Below are 20,318 nucleotides of genomic sequence, written 5' to 3'. Positions count from 1 at the left end.
GAGTATGGTGGTAGGGCGATGAGTTGACGATACTCGAGCGCGTCCGGGGGAGCCTTGGCTCGGGCTACTACATATTGATATTTTACCGGATTGGGAGGCCGCCGCTCATAAATCGCTTCAGTGATTGCTTCATGGAGTGACTAAGCTCAAGGGCCCGCATGAGGCGACCGCGGCTTGGGCTGTCAATCGTCGATAATACCCGCTTAGCATTTCGACATAACTGGTTGGCTAATATTACTACTACTACTTTGGAAAGCGTTAGCGCTGGGAGGAGTAACGGAAGAAACTCCAACAATGCTTCTACCTATTATGATGTCCCCTGTGATCCGACTTCGATTCTGACGAGACCAATCGGTAATTGAGTGGCCACGATGACGGTGTGCTGTGTACGTGGCTTGTCTTATAGTCGCGTCGTCTGGAAACTCGAATATGTGTCTTGGTCTCGGGACAGGTGTGAGGTGAATGTACCGGATGTGATCATTTAAGGAACTTAGAGATTGTTCGCAGTTCCTTGTGAACATACATGTCTAATTAAACCTTGTTCTGTATGATCTGCAGTCTGAATGACGCGCGGATTAGCAAGCGCGAAGCACGGGCTTGCGTATGTGAGGACGGGTCTGATTCGGTTTTATAGTGTCACTTTATTCGTCTATAAAACTTTTCATGACCATAATTAATTTGATACTGCCATTTTCATGCAATTATTAAAATTATCATTTGTTCATTAAATAGATTTCGTTTTCAGAGTATAGGAAAACTTAGTTGTCAAAAGGCAGCCAACTCAACTTTAATATAAGGATAGGTATTATAAAAATAAAATGCATTCAACAGAATACTGAAATTTATTACAGATCTAGTAAATTAATTAAAAACAACTACGTCAATGGATGAAGTTAATGTTATGCAATCTATGTTTATTGCTTCTATCACAATAAATTAAAACTTCTCACTTCTGATAAAAGATTGATCGTACGACGTTAAATTCTGTATAATTTCAAGGTAACATTTGCGTGCTCGATTATTATTGCGCGAGAGACAATTATTTCAAAATGCGTCTAGCGTCTCTTGCTCCATTATTTATCACACGCAATCCATACACATTTTTAACAAATTGACATACAAATACCGAAGAAAACTGAGCACAAAAACGTTCCAAAGGACAGCGCTAAATAATATAACGCCATCTAGCGTATACTCATGATAACACACAACTTAAACATATATTTTCTCGTTTAGTTGATATTAATTTCGTCAACGCTTTGTTATTCATTATCAACGGCTTTATAACTTTAAAGCACATGTTTAAGACTAGATTTTGTAAGTATCATGATGTAATTGAAGAATAACAAAAAATCTTTTGAGCTTTATGACTTTTATCTCTGGTATTTTGTATCTCAATAAAAGGACTGAACAAAAAATTTGAACGAGCAAACAAAATAGCTTCATTGTACAGCGATCGTCTTGATGCTATTAAGATAGAAAATAAAATCAATTTACAAGAACAAACTATAACTGACGTATGACGTTTATGAAGTATTTTTAATCTGTCTTCATCTAAATTAAACATTAATGTCATGAAACAATTTCTATTATGAAATAAGCAATAATAAAGCCACGAGAAGCCAAGGTTTTTGATCCCTTTAGCAGTTACTTTTATTTTTTTAATCAAGATTTTATTCTGTAATAAATATTTCTACCGAATAAGACTTTTGATGGAGTTCTAACAGTACTTTTTCTTCTCGAAGATTTATTATTCTAATAATAATAATAGTAATTGTGTGCATTTGTTGATTCGTTGTTATGTCTGTTCAGGATCAGGCGGCGGGTGTGGGCGCGACTGGAGCGCCCTCGTCAGGCTTGCTCTCCAACGAGAAGGGCGGAATGCGGCAGTCGAACGTGTAGCCATCTTCACGTTCCATTCTAAATGTGCCCCTGATCACAAATGTAACTTATTTATCGAAAAAATTATAAAAAACGTGTAAAGTATGATCAAAATACAATAAGAGGAGTTAGACTGTAAACATAACAGTAGAATGACAAAGACAAAGCTTTCTTTAATCAAGTTTAAAAACTTTATGCATAGTTATTCATATATATGTACACATCGGTATAAACACTCAATTTAAATTTATTATATCTAAAATAAAATAAAATTTTGGGATCTTTTTTTTCTTTTCAACGTCTTTACAATTATCTCAAAGTAGATAACGTCTATGAGCAGTGGTAGCCCCGCGTTATAGGACTAAGACTTGTGGTCGTAGATCACAAATAAAATATATATCAAATAAATACTGTATATATTAATTTTAAAGGTTCACTACTCTATGTACATTATCTACATTATTAATTAAGTCTATTATAATGCTGTTCACCAAAAAGAATAAATACACCCCACACGCATTTTTTTAGTTAGTATACCCGAAAAGTATTTAATTCAAAATTTGAGATTTTATGAACCCAAGTGGAATTTTGTGGCAGTATTGTCTACACAGCGATAAAATTCCAATTGGGGGTAATACCGTAACACTCGGTTCTGTTTAGTCTGTAATAAATGTGCACGCTTGTTATCAAATATCGATGAACAGTTGCCAAATTGATTATAATACGTATTTTTATGATTTGTACTTACGGATTGAATTTTCATTGTACACTATTTTTATATTATCAAAATGATTTGTTGTCGCTTTATAGACATTTATGTCATATGGATTTCCTTATTATATCTTTTTCTTGGTTTTTTGGAAGTTTCAACATCTTGCACTATTTTTTAAAGTTTCAAACATGTTTAAAATTTGCTATATGTCACATATATTCTTTACACGCACTCATTTTTTTGCATGATTTTCTCAGAAACCTATGAGATGGATACTAAAATAAAGGTATTTTAAATTTTTAAGTTACCACATGTGTCCACTGGGCGCCTGTAGGCTGACATGGCTGCTGTACTGAAAAGCGGGCGCGTGGCGTGCGAGCACCGGCTCCTGGCCTACCACACCCCGCCCTCGCACCGTCTCCAGCGTGCCGGACAGCGAGAAGATGCGCCAGTGACGTTCCCGTAACTGGACAGCTTGTGCGCCCAGGTTCTCCAGCCGGATGCAGTAGCGCCACTGCCAAAAATATCATCAAACAAATTTAACCTCACCTAAAACGTAGTAATCACCATCATAATCTTTTATTGTGTAACATAACCAGCCAACTTTCTTTTGGTCTCACAATATGCCTTTTCCAGCCTGGGCCTTTTAATACTATGGTCTGTTATAGTCTATTTGTTCTTTGGCTTTTAATTTAAGTGCTTTGATTTCCTTTTGAATATTATAACTATTGTAGATGTCCCATTTTTTCTTACGTAATCGAGTAATTGTGGGGTTCCGACCCTCGCTGAGTCTTCCGGTTCGCCATCACCTTAACAACCGTCGGTTGCAAGAGCGATGTGCCCGCCCGCTGCACCTTCAGACGGGCAATTTTTCAAACTACGTCAGCTACCTTGGATCTTCTTCGGTCTTCTCATTTTTAGTTTGATTTCGCAGCGAAGCTTCGAGCATCGTCCTCTCTATTACTCTCTGGGAGATCTTGATCCTTCTTTTTAGGCTTATCGTTAAATACGACATCTCAAATCCAGAAGTCATCACTGTCGACTTACATAGTTCAAGTTGACTCAATTAGGAAGAGTCGTTTGTTTGATCTTTTTCTGAAGAATGAGGTTATTATGGATTCGACATACCCAATAAACCGCAGAGTTCTGCGACTCCCTGCTGCCCATGTAGAATGGTATGACGGTGACGCGAACGCCCTCTGTCGTCTCGCGATGAACGTCGCTCAGCTCCAACCAAGGATGGTTCTTCTTTTGCCACGCGCGGAGTGTCTCTTGCGCTATGAATGGAGGATCTGCAAACAAATACAGTTTTATTTATCAGCTTCCTCTTGTCTTTAAGCTTCCGTGTCCTTGACCCAAGCTTGTAATAACTACCGCCATATGCTCGACCGCCATGAATTGGCGAAAAAAAAAACAAAAGTTAAGAGAATTACTAGAAAAAAATTTGAAATAGTTTCGGTAAATTTGTCGTGGATCATGTTTAGGCACACAATATTACTATATAACTAGGTATAGTATTTCGATCATGGATCCACGTCTTGTGTGTACGAAAGATTAAATCCAGTTTTATAAAATATTTATTGTAAGGTTTTGTTTTCTTATCAGACGATAACTCATTCCATTCACCATTTTCTGTAAACTATTAACTTAAAAATATATAACGGGACGTAGGCGAGAAATTTGCGGTAATAATACCTATTTGCATGCATTTACCTACTTTTACTATTCATAACTGCTCAGAAAATTATAGATAAATAGTAATACAATGTCACAATATAAACGATTCTGCTTAAAAAATTTTAGAGACTTAACGGAACGGACGTAAAGTGTTTTTCTTTAAAGTCTAGGCTATGCCTCTTAAGCAGCGTCACCTTAAACACGATCAAGCTGTGTATCCAATAGACAAAAAAAAACATTTCTTGCCTTTATCAGGGTTATGCATAAGGAACTTGTCAAACAACTCATGCTGTAAGGGCACTCGTTCCACAGAAGCGTAAGGCAGGATGTCATCGTGGGCCACGTAGTCTAGGCCTGGAATAGCATACAAACTTCTGCTAGACTCCTGGTTGCCCAAGAACGTCACAGCCTCCGTTTGTGCCCGCTGGAAAGAACGGAGATAATTATGGTGGAATGTAGATGATTAAATTCATTCAAGGATTCAAAATCCTAGTGAACATGGTCCTTAATCTTTCACTTGAGGGTATCGGAACGCAATCAGTCATATCACACATTCCCTTCTAATCATTTTGAAAATATTAAATAGTTATATATTACTAGTATAATCCCATTTAGTATCGCAAAGTTAAACCTGGATAAGAAACCAAATATTCCTTATTGAAAGCCAAAATATTTCCCTTCATATTTACAATATAACCTTAATGTCTTCTGATTATTCTTAATTTCTCATATTACCTTCATAGTTAACTTTACTATTTTTATTATTGCACTAAGCGACTTGTAACATTTTTGTAATTAATATTATCATAATATTCATACAGAAAATAAAAATTATCAACAATTTTTTTCTACTTCGGTTTTCTACACTAAAAAAATATTTGACAGTTTGTAGAAACTGTTTTTTGTTTGTTGTTCTTGAAACAAAGGCATTTTATGTGTAGTACTTTTAATTATAATTAAACTGGCTATATGATTCTAATAAAATGTTACTTAACATTCAAATATGTCACAATATTAATAAGTTATATTAATTACGGAATTATTGTTATTACAAAATAATTGTTAAAACATTTATGATAGACATTAATTTATTTGTAATGAATAAATGATACTGGTTTGTTAATGACATTGGAGTGTATACAATATTTATAAAAAACAGGTTGATTAAAGAAATAAATGTAAATGTTCCTAATGAACATAAAATCAACATAGACTTTTTCTTATACACTTTAACTGTTTCTTTTTCCGCTAAAAAGAAGCCAAAGAAATTTACATATGTTGAATTGTATAGTTTTTATAACTATATTTCCATTAACACATTCCATGCCATGTGGGGCGTATATGACACTCGCTGCACTTTCCGTTCAGGCCATTTGCAGTTCTCATTGAAAAACATTCATTTCACACAATTCATTCTTAAAAAAATGAATTGTGGGGTCGAATATAGATAATTTCACATCACGTATGCGCGTACGTAATGCATATTAAAATTTATTATTTTTTTTCACTTATTATAGCTTTGCAGTATTGAAAATGTGTAAAGCATGCGTCTTAAACGACTTTTTTAATTTTAAAGTGTGGGACGTATACGCTCTGCGCAGTGTCAATGGAACATCTTAAAAGTTGCCGTGACACGGAACATTTAAAACACTAAAACAAGCATTAACATTGTTCAAATGACAATAAATAAAAAAAGCCATTAGTAAATATTCATCAATATTATTGTAGATGGTTGTTAATTTTGCATGTAAGTTAGTTTAATTGAATTTTACAAGCAAAAAGCTTATATATTTTAGCTTACATTTATCGCAACACACTAAAATAATGTGTAGAATTTTAAGCTGTTAATAGATTAAAGATTGATTTTTTTTGATTGATGATTGACATTTAATGTAATGTTATTTTAATTCAATACACAACATGTGAATTATGTTTTGTGTATTAAATTAAAATGATTTGTAATATTTTCAGGAGCAAATTTTAAAAATATTTAAAACATGTACCATAAAACTAACAATTAATCCAATAGATGAATGAATTAATTAGATAAGTGTTATGGTTACAAACTTAATCAATAAAATAAAATAATATCAGGTAAAAATTACAAATCCTATTAAGATATATTTGAGCACAGACAAACAAATGGAAATATTAATGTTTGATCGAAATTAAATTATAATGTTATCACACAGACACCAAGTTATTATTTTTAGGGTAAGTTAACAGATCAAAAAGAAATCAAACTTTTTTTACTACCTGTTTCTTCCACTCTGGTCTCATATCGATGTTGGTGTGCACAGTCAACAGTAAATCATTGATAAATATATTAATATATAATACAGATCATTATTTTAAAAAGAATGTATTATTAGGTCAGGTGAGGTGTTGGCAAATTGTGGCTCTTTAACTACATTGCAGTTATCTCATAAAACATTAAGAACAGAAAAGGAAAATAATTTAGAAACATACATTAATGGTTAAAGGTAAATAGATGATACAACCCTACATATTTGGGTAGGACATGGGAGGACATCATTTACATTAAAGTAAAAAAATTATTTTAATATAGACTACCTTTGGGTAATGCAAAATAAATATATGTATTTTACTACTTATAAACATTTATTTCCTAGTAAATGTGTACTGTCTATATATTACTACTAATAGAAATAGTAACATGTAAAAGGCTCTATGTATAAATAACAATATGTGTATCTTATGTTGTATTGTTCTTGATAAATTTTCTGTCCCACAGGTTAAGTCATACATTAAATAATTGAACAAAAAACATGCAAAAAAAATACTTTATCAAACAATACACATTAATGGTTAAATTTACATTTTTTTTCAATCATTAGTTTTTTGTGTTTATTGTCTATGTAAAAAATAAATTTTGCAAATGGAGAAAAACAAATGTTTTATTTTGTTTGGAAGAAGCAATTAAAATTTTTCAAATATTTTTATCATCCAATTAACTATTCTTTAAATCAATTTGAAGCCAATATAGGATGATAGGGCCGGTAGAGGCTATTGTATAGCATTTTATAATGATAATATCAAAATGTCAAAATGGTTATACACGGCAATGTTCAATAAAATAGTTTTAATTTTTAAATAGTTTTGATTATTAATTAATAAATTGATAAGCAGGTTACAAAAATGAGATAATGAACATGAAAGTAATGAAAACTAGTTAGATGAAAGATAAGCTACAAAATTATAGTTCGTAATATTGAACTACATTTTTTAATGGGTTGAAGATGCTATTTGAGAAAATTGACTTTTTAACATCTATTTTAGTCAGTGAATAATTTTCAAGTTACTTAAACTTATAAGAAACACTATTTGAAAATTTCAGCTGAAGCATGATAATGCAATGTCATTAACAAGGTGATACTTTAATGGTATAAGTATTAAGGGGCTATATTTTACAATTTTTTGTGGCAAAAGGATGACTAATATGGATCATATTACTCATCCTTTTATTGACTAGTTTTTATACTGTTTTTAATTAAAAGTAATTTTAAAGAATAAAAAGTTTAGATTTTTTCTGTTACTTAAAAAAACTCTTGGGAACATTTTCCAATGGAAAACCTACTAATGATATATTTAGTTTATACTATTAAACACAACACACCACATGTGTTGACCAACTAAATTGGAGATGGTTAGGTTACCTAATCCAAGATCCCAAAGGAAGATGGTGCAAATTAGTAGTCACCCACTGCTATCCTAGATATGGAAACTGCAGCCAGCATTGCCAAGGAACAAGATGGGAAAACAATTTAAAATTGTCAGTAGGATATCATTGGAAGAGAGTTGTACAAAACAGAACCCAGTAGAAATTGTTAGAGGCTTTTGTCAGGAGACACACTGAACAATTGGACTAAAAATTACAATGCCTGCAACTATAATACTGAAACCTAAAACAATGATTCAGAACAATAAGGCTAATTAATATAATCATATAATTAACCACAAGAGTTTTTTTTTTCCTAATTTACTTACACGTATATATACATAGAAACTTATAAACACTATAATATTAAAACTTGTTTGATCTTGTACTGGTAACATTCCCCATATTAGTAAGCATAAATGACCTGCAAAACCTGCTGGCAATGACCGCATGAATCAAATATATTAAAAAAATAATTAAATATACTTACTATGTAAGGTGCATCTCTAGTATCAATGAGGACTTGATAAAATGTGTGAGTTCTCCCTTTAACTTCTTTACCGACGTTTGATAAAGTATCACCGCTTTCTGATGTGTTAGATGTCTCCGAATATTCCTTTTTGTTTGTCGCATCTCTGTCATATACTCTCGCCAACCAAGGAAACAAAATTACACCTCTATACCCAAATACTTTATGCAAAATAAGTTGACCCGTATCATATTTCCCTGTCGTCTTTGGCGCCTCTAACTTTCCTACTTCAGCCAACCTGAGTAGCGTAAATACAAATGTTTTAGGTTATGTACGTAACAAGTAATACAATAAGATTTTTTATTACTTACCGAGTATAATGTGCTACATTAGTTAATAATAATCTAGATGCAGTTAATCTAAAAATATTTGCAGGTACAAATCGTGTCAATATCTCCATTTTATCATTTTAATTTATTGTTTTTCCTATGTACTAACGATATATTTTTCTTCTTTTTTGACACTGACAACGTCAAATGTCAGTCGACTCATTTATAATTAGGTTCACTGACAATAAATTACACAGTCATTGAGCCAATTGTTTTTTTTTTGGTTTAGTGTTTATATGTGTGTTACATATAAAAAACAATAACAAAAAATGTTAATTAGTTTTTTGACATCCACTTTAATTATAAAGAAATAAAATAGACAGTAGTTGTGGCAAAATATTGTATATGGATATTACACTAGGTAACCCCTCGGTGAAGGCAGGGCTTAGGTCCAGTTTATTGCCGAGATCCATAGGTGGCCACTATAGATGTAAAAAAGCCGATTTAAAACGTTTAAAACCAAAAGTGGCGGTTTAAAACCCCAAATAAATCTTTTAAACGGTTTAAAACTCGCCTACTAAAATATAAGAACAGTGTTTTTACACATCATTATCGACAATACTTGGTCTTGTGTTAGTTACCTATGCAGTTTATACCTATGTAGGTAAGTATATTAAATATATTATATTAAAGTTATGAAAAGAAATAAAGTGTTGCCATATTTAATTTTAGGACAGAAATGTCAGTCAGTTTTACAAAGATAGTGGCGCCTCATAAATTTTCATGACTTTCTTGACTGTATGATCATCATGTTGTCGAGTGGACTGTGTAAGATTAGCCAGTTTTTTTTATTACTTTCAAGAAAAAGTCGGGTACCTAATAATCTAATTTTATAACAGCTCATTACATTTTAGTTATTTAGTAATGTTTGGCATATTTGGTACGAGTACCTTTATATTGAATCCAAATTTGTACATTTTTTTACAATACTGGCAACACTGCCATGTCCGCACGCAACACTCTATGTATGTGTGTGTGTGGTGTGGAGTAGGCGAGCTGGCAACGTTGCATCTTGACGTCTCTCCGCGTGAGAAGTGCAAGTGTGTGAGTTTGGTTTTAAACCGAATGAAACTGATTGATAAATCTTTTCAAAATAACCAATATAGTTAACTAGGTAATAGTTTTTCAACTTAGCTAGGTAATGTCTACGCTTGGAATAGATAATGTGTTTATATTTAAGAAAAACATAATCGTCAACACAAAACGTTTAAAATCGAAAAAAATGGGTTTTTTCGGTTTTAAACGGGTTTTTTCGTTTTAAACCGATTGGTTTAATTCGTTTTAAACCGGCCTTACATCTATAGTGGCCACCATGGAACGGTTAGTGGCTACTAGCTGCTTTTGTATTCCTCGACCAAGCAACCGCAAGGTAGGTAGGTAAAAGAGTTCTTAGGAAATGGCGTACGTGTCTAACGATGGTCTTGCGATAGGTTGCCATTAAATAAGCATTCCTCTGCTACATGCGGCTGCGTAACAATATATTTAGAAGAGTAAGCTCAAGTAGTTGGAACTGTTCTGAAAAACGAAGCTATTGACGGAGGTCTTGTGCATCGGTACAAGAAACCACCACATGCACTTCCCCAGGAAGATCATTATAGCTGAGATAAATTACAAAATTGCCTTGCAGTCCCGTCTTCAGTGGTCAGAGGATAAAAAATTACCGAGACATCTATGACGATCGCTACATGGAATGTCTAAAGTATGCACCAAGCCTATAAAGTGGTGATTATTGTACGGGAAATGCTAAGACTTAAGCATGATATTCTTGCAGGTAGTGAGTCTAGACAACAAGGAACAACTAGACAATATAGGAACACCAAGGCGATTCTATACAAAGACTCCACTGCATTTGCCAAATAAAATCGTATGCAATCTAATAAATTACATAGTTATAAACAAAACATATCGCAATAGAATAATATTGGTAAGAATCTTTGCTGGTGCAGATTTCAGGTCTGATCACAACCCGGTAGTTGCATTTCTTCATTGCGCAACGTTATAAAACCAAAATCAAGAAGACATCTAGCGGATGTGAACAAATTAAAGGACCCTGCAATACGTACCATAGTAACCGCAGAAATAAATATGGCAACTGATCGCCTGAACAAGGAGCTAGGTCTAAATATAGACGTTGAAGGGACTTGGACCTAGTTAATGGAAAAACTTGTGGCTAAAATTGAAAACTGCTAGGTATAAAAGACTTGATACAAAGATACAAAGAAAAAATATTGAAGCAAAAAAAAATGGACGGTTGACCAATATTCAGTACTCTTTCAATGTACATAAGAAAATCAAAGAAATTACAATTAAACATAATATATGTAACACAAATGTAATTTATTGTTGGATGACAGAGGCAATCTTGCCAAAACAAATGAAAAAAAGCTTATTATTTGAGAAACATACATAACAACTTTATTTTATCACGAAAGACCTCATCTTGATACAATTTTAAATTTTGAGATCAACTAACTGAGGTAGTAATTAAAGTCGCCGATTTCCGTAAGATGATGGCACTCTAAGAAGAATAAACAAAAGTTAAAATTTTTTTTTACTCTCATTTTAAGTTTCTTTTAATCAAAATAAATATTCATGCTATTCTTTCGCGAGTATAATTTTTTTTACCGAGAAAATTTTGGAATTCATATTTTGGAATAAGCCGAAGTCAGCTAATTGTAGCAGTTACAATAGTAATATGTAAATCTATTGTAGCTGCCACAGTATCAATATCTATTTTTCGTTAAAAAGTCAAATTCCTGTGACATTACGAGAATAAGGAATTAACATATATTTTATTAAATTAATAGATTTTGTCGGCTATCAAGTTTATGTAAATATTTTATTTTGTATTTATTATTTAAAGTTGGGGCTTGAGAAATTCATTTCGCAAATATGGACTCAATTTATACATTAAATGTTTTTTCGTTACAAATAATAAAGCTTTTATCTGTGCTCTCTAACAGCGAGCATCGGATTACATACAAGAACTGAATAATCTGCTGGATTCGGTTTTAAATAACGTAATTTTAACAACATTGATTGATTGTTAATAAAAGATTTTATATTCCTGACATGCCAAATCAAATGACGAGTTAATATGTTTTAATATATGTTGAAATACCAGTTATTTAAAAGTATTGGCAAAGGTGGTGAATAAAATACGATTTTCATTTAAATTAAATTTATCTTAAAAAATATGGCACTACACTTTTGACTAAGAAATTTTAACCAGCAGACGAGGAAATGGATGATGAGGAAGCTAAACCAAGCATAGTCGTAGTGAATTGGAATAGCGCACGAATGATGTCCAGTTTGAGAGTCCAGAACGGAGAAGCTGTTTCATCGTGTGAGCTGAGACTAGACTGAAAAAGAAAAAAAAAAATATTAACATTTTTTTATATAATGTAAATAAACATTATAATTTGAAATTAATATAACAGTATTAAATTTAAAGACGATATAATGTTATTTTAATATACTTTAGGAAGAACATTGTTGCTTTTCTATTACTTGTGATGTAGCAATAATATTCGATAATATAAAATAAACAAGGAGTTCGGCGAAAGAACCAAGGCCACGGACGTAGCTCGAAGAATTGCTCGTCTAAAGTGGCAGTGCTCATAGCACGTGTAACCGACAGCTGTTAGACCCAATAGGTTCTCGAGTGGCAACCGCAAACCGGTAAACTCGACGTGCCACTAGGTGGGTCGACAAAATGGTCAAAGTCGCTAGAAAGTCACTCGATATGATGTCTCGCTATGATAATGATGATGATAAAATAAAGAAAATGACAAAAAACATTGCAACCCTTTTTTCGATTAACTTTAATTATGGGTTTAATTGTTCATTTTTTATTATTGTTCTATATCAATTTCATCATGGCCACAGCGAAAAGATGTAAACAAAACAACATTTTTCAAATACATTTTTATTTAAAAATTTGCGAAAATATCCGATGTTCTCCTTATCACATTTCTTTAATTCTTTGTTGATTATCAATAAAGTTATTGTTTACAATAACCATACCTGTATAAATATATAAAGAAATATCCTGAAACTATAAACAAACACATAAATTATTTTTATGTTAATAAAATGTGGAATTTATTAGTCGTCTACAATAATACCATGTAAAAAGATTTTAATGTAATAAATAAAGTTATTTAGTGGTATCACCATGGATGCGAACTACCACCAGAACTCGATTTGGACATATCGCCTAGTAAGGAAATGATAAAACTAGCAACAAATCCACCAGAGTCAGCCATTGGGTTAGTGTTGCCCTGTTCTTCAGAACTAGCATCAGGGTCGCCAGCCTGGAAAACAATACGAAACTAAACAATTAAAAGAAAGACAAACAATTGTAATAAAAGGACATTGAAAATGTTTATGTACTCACAGCGCTAGTGCCTTTTATTAGTTTCGAAAGAAAACTACCGAAGAATTCTCCATTATTTTTCTGAAACAAAAATTCTGTAGTTTATCTTTTACAAACTAGTTTCATATTGAATCAACCTATTAAATATTAGCAAAGAGAAGGTTGGTTTTTTCACACGTCCTTAGGTCGGAAGACTAGATACAGGCTGCCCCCAATCAGTCCTATAGGAAATCTATATGTAGCCAAGGACATTCCTCGTCAAAATCGATGGTGATAGTATAAAACAACTGTAATTGCATTTAATATGGTATCTAATAGTCAAATAACCAGATATCGGGTGAAGGATCATATCAGCTTAATAACAAAAGCTATTCAAGAGTCAATATTAATAATAGAACTACATACCGCTCCCCCACCAGTTAGAGTGTCTAATGAAGTTAAAAGATAACTAGCAATAACACTTCCAGGATTTTCTTCACCTTCAGACTGTAAGCAGATTTATTATTAATAAATACTATATTAGTTTAGAATTTTATTAGGAAAATTTGTCATTTGGCATACGTACCAGTAATCCCATGAAAAGACCGATACCAGACGCAATAAGGCTGTTTAAATCAATACCGTCTCCCTGTGAATGCATAAACCAATTAAATATAAAATAATTGATGATTGTCAACTAAAAATATTAAACTTACGCTTAGGTTTGCTATAATGCCACTGACAGTTGCCAACAGCGATCCCAGGTCAGACTGACCATCTTCCTGAAAAATTTGCAAAGATTTTAACAATAGATCATTTACCCATCTAGATCTTACCATTTAGAAACCATATGAATGCAGCAAACTTACGCCTCCACTAAGACCTGCTAAAAGACCTAATAATCCACCTCCGCCTCCGTCACCGCCGGGGGGTTCATCAAAGTCATAATCAGAGTCGTTGTCATCTTCATCGCCAGCAGAATCTATATTAGAATCTGAATTTTCTTTGGAACCGTTCTGTATATCGTCATTATTATTCTCAGTGCTGTCTTCAGAGCTGTCTTCCTTTCCTTCTTGAGTGTCATTCTCGGAATCATTTTCATCAATTTCTTGTCTTTCAAATGGTGGCTTTAATGCATCATAACCTAGTTCAATATCATTTACATTTAATATATGACGATGGGTCGGTAACGATTGCTTTCGCAGACGAAACTTACTAAGTAAGTTTCCTCCGTGCTAAAATTAAAACACCATTTTTAAATGATATACAAAAGAGTCCATGAATAAATAGGTTTCATAACATTAATATTCTGAAGTGAAAAAATAAAGTAAGGTACTTACTTCGTGGATAAAACAATATTAGAAAAAAAAACACTCAAAAACGTGGTTCAATCACACAGGCAAAAATTGTGGGAGTTAAAAAAACTGTGCACTTGAAACAAAAACCGCAAAAATTCGATCCCAACTGAAACGTAAAGTTGGTTAAGTATTCGTAAATATACAGGCGCAACAGATGCCTTTTCTTAGGGTTATGTATATAGCCACAAGCAAATTTGAAACTTACAGCTATACTTCAGAAGTAGAGTATAAGCGTCGATTGTATCGGAAGTTTGGAAAATAAAAACGTGATGTTAATAAATGTGAAACGGTAATTAAATAGATAATTACATTAGCTGAACCGGAACCTGGGAACAATGCGGTGACTATCCGCAAAAGACTGAAAATGTTGCTACCACCGCCGTTTGAGCTCGATGTTGGTGATGGGCCAAAGTCGTCATCGTCATCATCATCGTCAAAAGGGTCTCGAGTTGTAGTGGATGAACTACTGCTTGGTGGATCTTCAATAGCGATCTGTAACAAATTTGCACAATAATTATGATATTTTAAAGATGGAGAATACTCGTTATTTTTTTGTAATTAATAAAGTCTGATGTTAAGATGATCATGAAGGATAGTTATCATACTGTTTACATTGGATATGAAATTTTGAACCGTTACGGTTAATACTGCAAGAGTTATTTGTAATTGTAATTAATACTGCAAGTGTATTTAAAAACAAAAATTGTAAAATAAAAGTAGGTACACATGATATAGACAACAATACTGTTACATTATTAATACTCGAATATAAAGCAAAGACAGCGCAGGAAATTTGCCTACAAGGCGGACAAGCCACCTTGTCATTAGAAAACGTTGGTTGCAGGCTGAATAGGTCCTGTTGGAAATCTGTGGGGAAGGGATGTCCAGCAGTGGTTCTCCTATGGTTGAAATGATGATGATTCGAAGGGCACTTTCAACCTAGGTTACATATTTCTGTAGTTCGAAGTTAGAAGCGGTTTGCGTTAAGAATGTACTGAATCCCCTCTGTCACGCATCGTCTCGACTTTATTAGGAATTATGGCAAACACCATTTAAAACCAAAAACAATAAACAATAAAACAAATATTTCTTCTTTCAAATAGTCATAGGTAAAGACTTTCGAAAAGGCAAAACATTCACATATTCAAATATATATTTATACATAGTATTATCGGTCTTAATTTCCTCCATGTACTTCTGTCAGGAAAGGAATATTGATCCTATCTTAAAAAAACCGATGAAATGAAACTCGATAGTTCTCTTTTTAATATCATTAGTACAAGTTTTACATTTAAATCTTCTGTTACTAACGTAAAAGTCAAGGTTATACTAATCCCACGCAGTCATCTATATAATCTTTAATACAATAATATGTTTTATTGTTCAATCTTTACTCATCATTAGCTTCAATTTTGTCGCGAATAAACATAAAATTGCTTCCGAGATAGTATCATAGAAAGGTAAGCTTGGTGAATGATGGCTTATTACATTCTTAATGCGAACCGCCTTTAATAACAGTGGCCTGTAGTAATGTCACTTAACTTCGAGATAAATATAACATGTGATTATTATCAAGAATAATTTGTAAAAAAGTAAAAAAAAATATAAGTGGTATGTTTTACACTTTCTGGTTTTCTTTTTATGATTGACAAGGCAGAATTGATATATTTAAAAAAAAAATTATGTCTAACATTATCGTATATTTACAGCAGTATAACTTCGTTTTTTTGGCATTCGTAAACCCTTTTCAATGGCCTTTTGGAACTTATGTTAAGTTATTACAACGACATCAACAAATTTTAAAAATCATATGGCTTTTCCGATCTATATACTAGTAGCATTTTTAGCTCTATGAGCACGCAAGAACGTACATTGCTCTGAAATCAATATAAACAATTGAAGATCTTCCACTTTATAATTTTCTAACAGATATAGTAAAGAGTCATGACTTAAATAAGAAAGGACCAATATCTAGCCACCTCCGCACATGCAGTGGTTGTCGTGCATGAAAGTGCACCGCCCGCCAGCCCGCTCGTAAATGCGCATGCGACAGACAATGCAAACTACACGTACAAGTTGTCATCAACTCCTGAAGATGCCCCGTGGAGGGGTGAAACACGTGTTGGGTGAATTTACGGTGGCGGTTGTGTAGTTTGCATTGTCTGTCGCATGCGCATTTACGAGCGGGCTGGCGGGCGGTGCACTTTCATGCACGACAACCACTGCATGTGCGGAGGTGGCTAGATATTGGTCCTTTCTTATTTAGGATGGACTTCCGCAATGTAACGCCTGAATCCATTAAATATTTGAGTCATGACTTAATTACAGTATATTAAAATATAATTTCGGTTACGTTTCTTAAAAATATAAAATTTAATTACTAAATTTATTAATTAAACTCTTTCTTCTAACTTGCTATAGAATGTTGTTGTTTGTTTGGAATATTGATTACATACTTTAAAAATAATCTATGAAAAAAGCACAGAATCAAGTAGGCCACGAAAATTGTATAGAACATTTGTAATTAGGAGCAATTTATTAGTTCACCACAAGTAAAATACAGCTTACATTCAGTTTGTAAGTATTACGCTATTAATATGAGATTTAAAATATAAGATAACTTCATACATATTTTTATTATCACTTACTGAATTATCTAGATCGTCTGTGGCCCTCTTCAATCGGCGATCGGGAATTGGCGCAGAAAACGCGCAGCTTAGAAGTGACAGCGCAAAAATGGCAGTAAAATAAGTCCGCTGCTCCATAGCTGTTACTGTAATGTAATAAACCTTACAGTCAGAGAAAATCATAAATATACTGTCCTAATTCACTTCATTAGCAATATTTCACAAATCAAATGGTTAACCGCGATATATTTTAATTGTTTTATAATGAATCATTATTGTAAGGTTTTACGCGAATATAATTTAATTTTGTATCATTAATAACATGCATAATTTGCTTTCGTTATTCCTGTGTGACTTGTAACACTCGCACAAAATATTTTATAATTGATGAACACTGCGGATGGATGTATACCTTATAACCTTAGTCGCCCTTCGATTTGACTACAGGCTGTTGAAAAATAAACAATTAAAAGCCACTTTTTTAAGTTTTTATGTTTTGTTGTACTATATTAATTATTTATTAACTGTTTTATTTAATAATGAGACTAGACAAAGTAATACGTTTAAAAAAATATCGGTTTGTTTTTAAAACGTGTCATATTTCCGGTAATTGTATTTTGAATATAGAACTAGATAGTAATAAAATAAACATTTCCTGTTGAATATGACTTAGTGAATATGTATGATTATTAAAAAATCCGCAATTAGTAAAAACAATCAAATTATACTATCGTTTAAGATTGTTTTAAAAATAATGAAGGTTATTATATTGAAAAATATTTTACTTTAAGTACTTAACCACTTATTATGCATAGTTATGCATAAATAGACTTGTTTCAAACAAATTGTTATTAAACTAATGCCAATTGTAGTACGATCCTTTTGCCAAATGTCGTCTTGGTCGTCTTGTCTCGTAATAATTTAATGCCATATGTATTAATTTGATGGCTTATAGGCACTCCGTATCGGTCAACCTAAAGTGGTTCGGTAATAAAAGTAATAAAAGAAGAAGAGAGTGTAAATTTGATAGAAAAATAACACAAAGCGTATACATATAAAATATAATATACTAGAAGAGCGAAGTTACGTCAATTCTACCATACAAAGAGCAGATGTTATTAACAAAACTTTACCTTGTTATCTTATTGTGCTGTGTCTTTATTTAAAACCTGTTTTAAAATCACAAATAAAATATATTTGTTACAATTTTTTTGTAGGCGCTTAAGCCTAGTAAAATTGTAATGTAGTTATCGAACCTTCTTTTACTTACGTTACTAAAAGTATTATTTACTTGTGTATTGATAAATGATCAATGGTTAATGATATATACATATATGAATCGTAAACAGCCTGTATATGGATAGGAGACGATGGTTTAGCGTATTACTAATACGACCAACGTATTGCGCCAATCAATTGCCAAATCGAAGTGGCGTCGGTCTCTACTTCCGTTCTGCAAATTACACGGTACGAACCGCTGCTTTCTTGAATACACTTCCCTTCGCCGTCAGTGTGTTATTTTTATACGCTATTGCCTCAATATGCACCTTGACTGCAAATGATATAGTATACAAAACCTGTTATGCTTCTTTTAAACTTGAATATTAATGAAAAAATCTGTAGATTAATTATTATTTTTATCATATCAGCCGATTGACACCCAGCGTATAGGTCCAAAGGCCTTCAGCGAATTCCCGCGATCTTAAATACATCGCCGGTCTACCTGGTGGGGCACCTACCCACGCTGCGTCTACCGGCTCGTGGTCGTCACTCGAAAATCTTTACATCGACGGTCGGACATGAGCGATGTGCACCACCTACTGTCATTTCAGACAAGCATCAGTCAAATTTCTGCTTTGTGAAATGTGTTCCTTCATTTCATGCGGTATTGAGAAGCTTACAGCCGCTTAAAGAGCCATGAAGAGAGCAAAGCCTGATGTTTCTCTACGAGAGCAGTTGAGTAACGAGGAGATCCGTAGATGAACCGAAATAGCTGACGTAGCCCAGCGGATTTGGAATAAGAAGTGTAAGTGGGAGAACACCAGTTTAAGTTTAAATTTTACATATATTTACAGCATAGCGTAATTTACTTATTATTATTATTATTAGTTTCATGAATTGTGATATTATATAAAAGAAAAGAAAGATTAAAGGCTTGGTTTAAGATTACCTCTGAATTATTTATCGATATGATTCGTTTCATTTAGAGCTATCGAATATTATCCATAGAGCCTAACTACCGGTATAAAAAATATATCTTGATTTGAAAAAACAAAATAAAAAAAACTTACCATAGGATTATAAACGTTTTATATTGTTAATCCCTTAAATTCTGTAAGACAGCACAGACAATAATATTTGTAAAAACTTTAAAATAACCTTATGTATTAACCGATACTTTGCTGGAAAGAGACTGTTGTTTTTTTTAAGAAACCGACACGAAGACATTTGACATTACGCGTTAATCTGACGAAGGTCGCAAACATGAAGGTACACGGCGAAACGAGAGTAAATTTAAAGGCCGTTCAAAGTATAAACCTTATTATGTAAGGAGAAACAACTACTGTGTAACATATATATGTATTTATTTTTAAATGTGGATATGTCACGGACCAACTAGAAGTAGCTCGCGGTCGATGAAGCTCCCAAGCCTCGCGTTTAGTGAAGCAGAGAGCCGTAAAGTTAAGTAGCAGCAATTCTTGAGTTTAAACAAGATAATGAAATATAAATAGCTTTATACATGCTATCCTATTAATCAATGGCAAGACGGAATCCGATGCTTTCATCAGATGGCTATCGGATCGCTGACTCAAATAAATAAATAAATATTATCTTCTATGTTCAGTTTATTGTATAATGACAGGTATAATGCTTTTATATTTTTTTAATGCAGCTTACAGGCGTTCTCTATCAGTTAACTTCATTTTAATATATTAAGATAATTTAAAAATCTGTTCTAATTTTTATTTTTATTATCATGTTCAAAAAATATGTTATATATACTTTACGTTTTATTAAAAGTCCTGTATAATGTACACAAAAACCTTGATTTTTTCGTATGCTATAACTTTTGATTACGTCAATCGCTTTCAATATCATACGCACTTGGCCAGTTTACAAAACGTAATCACGGAAAATTTGTTCAATTATCGCTCCGCAGGTTTTAATA

General features: G+C 32.8%; 2 protein-coding genes and 1 pseudogene across 3 annotated transcripts; all 3 read right to left on the bottom strand.

The window, feature by feature from the left end:
• Positions 1–835: 835 nt before the first annotated feature.
• POLDIP2 (DNA polymerase delta interacting protein 2) lies at positions 836–8,960 on the bottom strand. Of its 2 annotated transcripts, XM_068767383.1 has the most exons (7): positions 8,790–8,960; positions 8,440–8,716; positions 6,527–6,571; positions 4,517–4,694; positions 3,722–3,885; positions 2,902–3,107; positions 836–1,932 (listed from the first exon to the last, which is right to left on the bottom strand). In XM_068767383.1, exons 1-7 carry the CDS (start codon positions 8,876–8,878, stop codon positions 1,815–1,817), a joined length of 1,077 nt encoding a protein of 358 aa, XP_068623484.1. In that variant the 5' UTR covers positions 8,879–8,960; the 3' UTR covers positions 836–1,814. The 2 variants fall into 2 exon arrangements, with proteins under 2 accessions (XP_068623484.1, XP_068623485.1); XM_068767384.1 differs by lacking the exon at positions 6,527–6,571.
• A 3,011-nt stretch (positions 8,961–11,971) lies between these two features.
• On the bottom strand, positions 11,972–17,327 carry LOC137924075 (uncharacterized; annotated as a pseudogene).
• LOC137924329 (uncharacterized) lies at positions 12,561–14,444 on the bottom strand. The gene is made up of 7 exons (XM_068767725.1): positions 14,433–14,444; positions 14,034–14,399; positions 13,881–13,946; positions 13,751–13,813; positions 13,591–13,671; positions 13,207–13,266; positions 12,561–13,123 (listed from the first exon to the last, which is right to left on the bottom strand). The coding sequence occupies exons 1-7, from the start codon at positions 14,442–14,444 to the stop codon at positions 12,980–12,982; spliced, it is 792 nt and encodes a 263-aa protein (XP_068623826.1). The 3' UTR covers positions 12,561–12,979.
• Positions 17,328–20,318: the final 2,991 nt, after the last annotated feature.

The sequence above is a fragment of the Battus philenor genome, unplaced genomic scaffold (genome assembly GCF_028537555.1).
Source record: "Battus philenor isolate CCGP_79_NKW_IND1 unplaced genomic scaffold, ilBatPhil1.0.hap1 SCAF_23, whole genome shotgun sequence".
NCBI classification, from domain to species: Eukaryota; Metazoa; Arthropoda; class Insecta; order Lepidoptera; family Papilionidae; genus Battus; species Battus philenor.
This window is presented reverse-complemented; position numbering and strand designations above follow the sequence as displayed.